This window comes from Oratosquilla oratoria, chromosome 8 (assembly GCF_046742065.1).
Source record: "Oratosquilla oratoria isolate Oo_2021 chromosome 8, ASM4674206v1, whole genome shotgun sequence".
Taxonomy (NCBI): domain Eukaryota; kingdom Metazoa; phylum Arthropoda; class Malacostraca; order Stomatopoda; family Squillidae; genus Oratosquilla; species Oratosquilla oratoria.
Window position 1 is genome coordinate 63,643,097 of NC_134784.1, and position 6,827 is coordinate 63,649,923.

General features: G+C 55.1%; 1 protein-coding gene across 1 annotated transcript; it reads right to left on the reverse strand.

Annotated features, from left to right (window-relative positions):
* Positions 1-380: 380 nt before the first annotated feature.
* Positions 381-6,386, reverse strand: LOC143027414 (uncharacterized). The gene is made up of 4 exons (XM_076188700.1): positions 6,274-6,386; positions 5,372-6,155; positions 3,990-5,259; positions 381-439 (listed from the first exon to the last, which is right to left on the reverse strand). Exons 1-4 carry the CDS (start codon positions 6,384-6,386, stop codon positions 381-383), a joined length of 2,226 nt encoding a protein of 741 aa, XP_076044815.1.
* Between the last annotated feature and the right edge of the window lie 441 nt (positions 6,387-6,827).

Here is a 6,827-nt window from a genome sequence, read left to right on the forward strand (position 1 = left end):
ACTACGGTGGTCCGGGTTCGACTCTCGCCCGGGGCTGAAATAATATCAGTATCGCAGCGCTGAGGGGTGTTACTCCAACTCTCGTGGGCGGGGAGTTGGGGGTGTGTGTGTGTGCAAGGTCATAGCATTACCCATAGATCGGACCTACGAGCTCTGAACTCTCTTCCAGGAGGGAAATAGCTGTCGATCACGAGTCCAACACGTGATCCAAAGACCAAGTGAACACACACACACACACACACACACACACACACACACACACACACACACACACACACACACACACACACACACACACACACACACACACACAGATACAAGCTGTATATGCTGCGTCGCCAAAGTTAATTAGGGGCACAGACTGAAGATCTTAAGACCATCTACACTTCCTTCATTTTACCCAAGTTGATGTACGCGGCACCTTCATGGGCCTTCTCAGCTGGAGAAAATGCAGAAAAGAGTCTGTCGCACAATCCTTGGCAACGAAAACTCCACCTATCAGCACGCTCTCACCATACTCGGACTTCCTACCCTTAGAGGGGGTTTACACGGTCCTACGGTTCGTCGAACGCGGTTCGACAGACACGTGTTTAAAGTGATGTGTGAACGGGGTATTTGGTTGTCGAACACGTTGGTTAAACCCCAAATACCCCGGTCACACATCACTTTAAACACGTGTCTGTCGAACCGTGTAATCCCCCTCTTACTGACCGCTATCTTCAGAGCCTGAGGTCGTTTGCGGTCACCTTAGTCAAACATCCTCGGCGCCGGAACCTGCTACCTCTGCAAGTACCACAACCACGTTTACAGGTGCGGCACCACAATACCATCAAGCCGATCAGAGCACGCATCGAGCGGTATAAGAAAAGCCCCATACCGACGTTTGTGGACTTAATCAACAACAAGAAATAACAATGTTGTACAACACAGCTATTCCTTAGCTTACTGTTTTGTTTTGTTTTTTAATGCTTGTAACAGCATCTTTTCATTGTCATAGTTTATAATGTTACAATTGTTACGGGCTGCTGGTATGTGAAGAGACGATACGTATAACGTCTAAGTGCTTAAGAACCAGCGCACTTCTAGAAGCCACTGTAGGACTGAACTATCTGGTCAGGGCCTAGATAATTCGTAAGACTAGAAGTAAAGGTAACAAAGAAGATTCCAGGAAAGGAATATTAAACTAGCGATAAAACTAGTAAACGAAATTATTAATGGAAAATATTTACAGGCAATCAACACAAAAGAGAATGGGCAGTAGGGTCAATGGGACCGTTACACGATTATGGAAATTATCGTTCAAATAAGAAACACAAGATAAGTATGCAATATGGTACTATCTAAGTACAAAGAGATCAGGAACATGCATCAGAATAAGTAATAAGTACAAATATAAGTAAAGTAATGCAATGTATATCAGACACGTAATGTAGGCAAAAAGGGTGATCACTTCACACCAATCGTCTCATGAATCTAAACCTTCTAGTTTTTATCAAGAGATCAATATGTGGGAATATGACAAGGAATGAGCGGTTTCAACCGCTTATATACCATTGGACCGGAAACTGAATACTTCCGGGTGAGTGTGCGAGTGAGTGAAAGGAGGGGAGGAGGGTAAGTTAACACGTCAACATGGGTAGTTTTAGGACCCTCGACTCGCTTGAACAATCTATTTATTTAGTAACTGTCAAATCTGTGCGCTCCGAACTATTCAGGATTTCGCTTGTCTGTTTGTTCTACAAGAGTGCGCACCTCTCCGCACGTAGGCAAGATTACATATAGTGGACGGGCGTTACTGCTTAACATTGTTACAATACATACATAGACAAGAAATATGAACATAGTTATGTAATACAAAGGAACACAATTCTATAACATAATTACACATATGACGTAATATCTAATATTACGTTACACAATCTTGTAGAATGTATATTTTCAGCAGTAATGCTACTATACCCAATAAACCGTATATTGTTATCATCATCATCATCATCATCATCATCATCATCATCATCATCATCATCATCATCATCATCATCATCATCATCATCATCATCATCATCATTATTATCATTATATTATTATTATTACTATTATTATTATTATTATTATTATTATTATTATTATTATTATTACTATTATTATTACACACAAACACACACACACACACACACACACACACACACACACACACACACACACACACACACACACACACACACACACACACACACACACAGACACACACGCACGCACGCACAGAGAGACACGCCCTGTGGTTAGAGTTCTCGCCTGCCACTACGGCGGTCCGGGTTCGAATCCTGCCCAGGGCTGAAATAATTTCAGAATCGCTGCGCTGCGGGGTGTTACCCCAACTCTCGTGGGCGGGGAGTTGGGTGTGTGTGTACGTGTAAGGTCACAGTATTACCCAGTCATACGAGCTCTGAGCTCTCATCTGGGAGGTTAATAATGTTGCTTGGAGGTTCAAGACAACACATTGAAGTTAGGTAGCTGTGGCTTGAAGATGGTGAGCGGCTTTATGGAGGCGAGACAAAGGTTGGTTCTTCTGTCGTTTATTGTGTAAAAATTCCCCCTCTCGCATTTTTGATTAATAAAGGTTTATTGTATAAATATGTACAGATATATATACATTAATATACAATGCGGGCAAGAGCCCGCCAGTGGGGGAGTTGTCGTGCCCTAGTGGGTGGAAGGTGAGGGCGTAGGGAGGTCAGCGAGGAGGGGGCGCCACCCTGAGCGCATCACGTCCATGGGCGTGTGGCGGACAAGGAGGGCAGCTCTCGTTGCCCGACTGCTGAGGAGGCTGCCTTCTGCAGGGTGGGCGGGGGTCTGCGGCGTTGGTCGGAGGGCCTCCGTGGCCGGGCAGGACAGTAGGTAGTGCAGCAGCGGGTGGCGGCTGTGCCTACCGCAGTGATCGCACTGTTGCCTCTGGAAGCCGTCGTACAGCTCCTCCCTGGTGCAATAGCCCAGCCTAACTCTCTGCAACAGTACGCCGTCCGCCCTGGGCTGTTGATGGAAGGCGCTCAACGTCTGATAGTCGGTGGTGGCGGCGTACCAAGCAGCTTGTCTTTTTGTTCCTTCTAACTGCCGGTGAGTCTGGTGGGCGCGGTGGGCTGCGGCACGCCTGGCTCGCGCCTTCACGTACGACAGACTAGGTGGCACGTGCCTGGTCACGTGGGGGGCGCCAGCGGCTCTTCTTGCAGCAACGTCGGCGGACCCATTACCTCGCACGCCCACGTGGCTGGGCATCCAGTGCAGCCTTACCCGACGTCCCTGTGCGGCAAGGCTCTGCAGGCTGCTCAGGATGGCGGTGACGAGTCCCACGTTGTCGCTGGGGAACGGCTGCTGGAGGACCTGTCATGCCGTCCTGGAGTCTGTGTGTAGGACCACAGTAGCCTCCTGGCGGTTCTGGGCGTGCTCCAGGGCCAGGTGGATAGCCATGAGCTCTGGTTGCAGGGTGGAGCAGTAATCCGGCGTCCTCTCGAGCAGTTCGGTCTCAGCGGTGATGACAGCGGCGCCCGTCCTGCCACTTTCGGGGTCAACCGAGCCGTCGGTGTAGTATATGGCACCGCCCGGCTCAGACACCCGCGCCACCGCCATGAGGGTGTGATGCTGCAGCCCCTCGGTGGTGCAGAGCGCCTTGCTGGCCGGTAGCCGGGTGGTGGAGAACTCTGCTGTTAGGGGCTCCCACGGGGGTGGGGCTCGGTGGGTGGGGGCCGGGAGGTCGGCGTGTTGCCAGCGCCAACCGTTAATGTGGGCGAGGCTGTGGGTGGCCAGGGTGGACTGGAGTAGCCACGGGTTGCGGTGGAGGACATCGTTCCCTTGCGTCATTGCAAGCCGTAGTCTTCTCTGTGCTACTCCTTCGGAGTCGCGCTGCAGGACCCTGGCCACGCGGCAGGCCACGATCTGTTCTACTCTGGTGGTGAGTGGCACCAGGCGGGTCTCGTTCTGCAGGACGCACGCACTGGTCCATCTCGGAGCTCCCAGCATCGTCCTCATGGCGGTGTTTTGCAGCATCTCGAGCCGCTCCTGTTGGCTACGGGAAAGCGATATGAGGACTGGGGCGATATAGTCCACCAGGGAGCGCACTGCAAGTACGAAGTACATGGCTCGCATTACGTTCAGCCTAGCCTGGGTCCTTTCCCTCAGGTGGGCGGCGTGGGCTATAAAGGACAGCCACTTGTCCACCCATACCCCGAGGTACTGGTATGAGTTGGCCCAGGCCAGTCGGATACCCTGGACACAGAGCTGACCTGCCGGGTCGGCAGCCCTCACCATCATGACGCGGGACTTCTCTGCAGAGATTTTGAGGCCCAGCTCCTCGCATTTCCCGCTGATAATGTCGAGCGCCTGCTGCACCTTCCTGAGCTTGTTGCCCCTCCCGGTGACCACGAGGGCGAGGTCATCGGCGTAGCTGAGGAGGATGGTGCCATTGTAGAAGGGCAGGGCCACCAACTGCTCCATCAGCAGGTTGAAGAGGAGGGGGCTGAGGATACCGCCCTGGGGCGTCCCGTTCTCCAACCTCTGGAAGCTGGACTTCAGGCCCTGGAATTTTACCTTGGCGCGGCGATGCTGCAGATAGTCGCGGAGCCAGGCTAGCATCCTTCCCATCACGCCCTTCCTTACGAGGGCGGCGAGGATGGCGTGAGGGCTGGCCAGCTCAAATGTCTTCTCCAAGTCGAGGAAGACAACGATGGCGGGGCGGTGGTTGACTTGGTTTAGCAGCGTCAGGATGCTGTCCACCGTACTCCTGCCGCGGGTGTAGCCGAAAACGTGGGGGCGCAGTGGCCCCACACGCCACTGAAGGCGAGCAAGCACCATCCTCTCAGCCGTTTTGGCTGTGCAGCTGAGGAGGGAGATAGGCCTTAGCTTGGTGGGCTCCCTCGGCTTGGGGATTGGTTGGATGTCAGCCTCCTTCCACGAAGGAGGCAGGCATCCCGCCATCCACGACTCGTTGACTGTGGCCAGCAGGGCGGCGTCCCCGGCTGGCCCGGCGTGAGCGATCATGGAGTACGTCACGCCGTCGGCCCCTGCTGCTGCGTCACGGCCCCGTCTCTTGGCCCGCTCCAGCTCCTGAGGAATGAAGGGACGGTCTGTTACTTCAGCTTTTTTAGTCGCTTCCTCGATGGCCGTGTCGCGGCGCGGCCGAAGCTGCTGCTGGAGACGGCGCGTGCTACCCGGAAGCTGGTCACTGGAGCCGCGGGCGGTGAATTCGGCTACGAGCCTCTCGGCCTCCTAGTGTGAGTGCGGGTGGGCGGCGGGGCGAGGCGGCCTTCAAGCTTTTCCACAGCTGGCTTAGAGGCATGTGGTGGTTGAAGGAGGCGCACCACTCCAACCACATGGTCACCAAGTCCTGAAGTAACCTCAAGTTGGTTGGGTTAGCGCGTCTCTTGTAGAGCTTCCTGTGAATGTTCACTCTGTGGTTATGCCCACGCACCTCCTCGTTGTATAACCACCAGTTTGGCCAGTGGCAAGGGCTCGGGGCTTTCCTGGGGATGGCTGCGTTAGCAGCCCTCTCAATAGCAGCAGTCAGGTCCCTCTCCTGCTGGTGAAGGTCCACGGGTGGCTGGTAGGCGGCCCACCATTCGTCGAGGGAGGCCTGGAAGCTGGCCCGGTCTGCTATCCCGATGTTCCAACGTGGAGGGGGGAGGGGGGGCGCTGGGGGTGCCACTGGGAGGGTGGTGAGAGTGGCGAAGTGGTCGCTGGTGAGGGTAGGATGTACTCGCCATGTAGCACCGGCGGCCAGGTCGTTCGAGGCGAGGGTGAGGTCAAGCCTCCCCCCCACCCCTGGGTGTGGGTAGCCTCCCCTGTGTTGAGGAGGCGGATATGGGGAATGTCCTCGAGTAACACGGCCAGGTGGATGCCCGTCTCGTTGGTTGGGGATGGTGACTGCAGCATGGGGTGGTGGGCGTTCAGGTCGCCCGCCACGAGGAGGCTGGTGTGGGCGGCGAGGTAGAGCAGCTCGCCTGCTTCCAGCTGGTGTCATTGGCTCCTGTATATGTTGTACACCAGAAGCGGGATGCCCCCGACCTGCAGCTCTAGTGCCAGGACCTCCCCGCAGTGGACTGGGGCGGATACTCTGCGGTGAGGGATGGAGCTCCTCACCAGCGCCGTACAGCCGCGGGTGTTCTCTGTGGCAGGGAGCGAGTGAAGGGAATAACCCGCCACCCTCCACTCAAAGTCGGCGCGCGTCAAGGTCTCCTGGAGCAGCACCACGTCAAGGTTTTCCGTGAAGATAGCCTGCAGTACTTGGTGCTTCTTAGGTCGGAGACCTTGCATGTTCCACTGCAGGACTCGTAGCCTGGAAGGGCCAGCAAGTTGGTCCTCATATCAGCATCTGCCTCAGCTCGTCGACTCTCCATTCTGGTGGTTGGGGTCGGCTGGGTAGAGGGAGCGGAGGTGTGTGTCCCTCAGGTCGGGGGGTGGCTGGAAACCACATTCTGTGAAGAATGAGACAGTCTCCTGCAGGATCTCGCTCAGGGTCTCCTGCTTGTCGATGTCGTGGTTGGGGTTGGCGAGCAGCTTCACCAGAAGTTACATCATCCTTACCATGATGCAGCTGACGACTGTACGTGTTTCCTCGTGTGATCCCTGGGGGCCGGTCGGCTAATCCCTTCCTCCGGCTCTGGCGCGGCCTAGGCTGGGGGCGGGGACCGCGGTGGCCCGCCGCCGACCCCACGCTGACCTGGTTGGTGGTAATACAGGCTGGAAGGCTTGCCGACGCTGCTGCTGCGGCTTAGGCTGGCTACGTGGTGGGTGCTGGTGCTTGGTGTCCTGGTGCCGTGATGCTCCAGCGACGACGT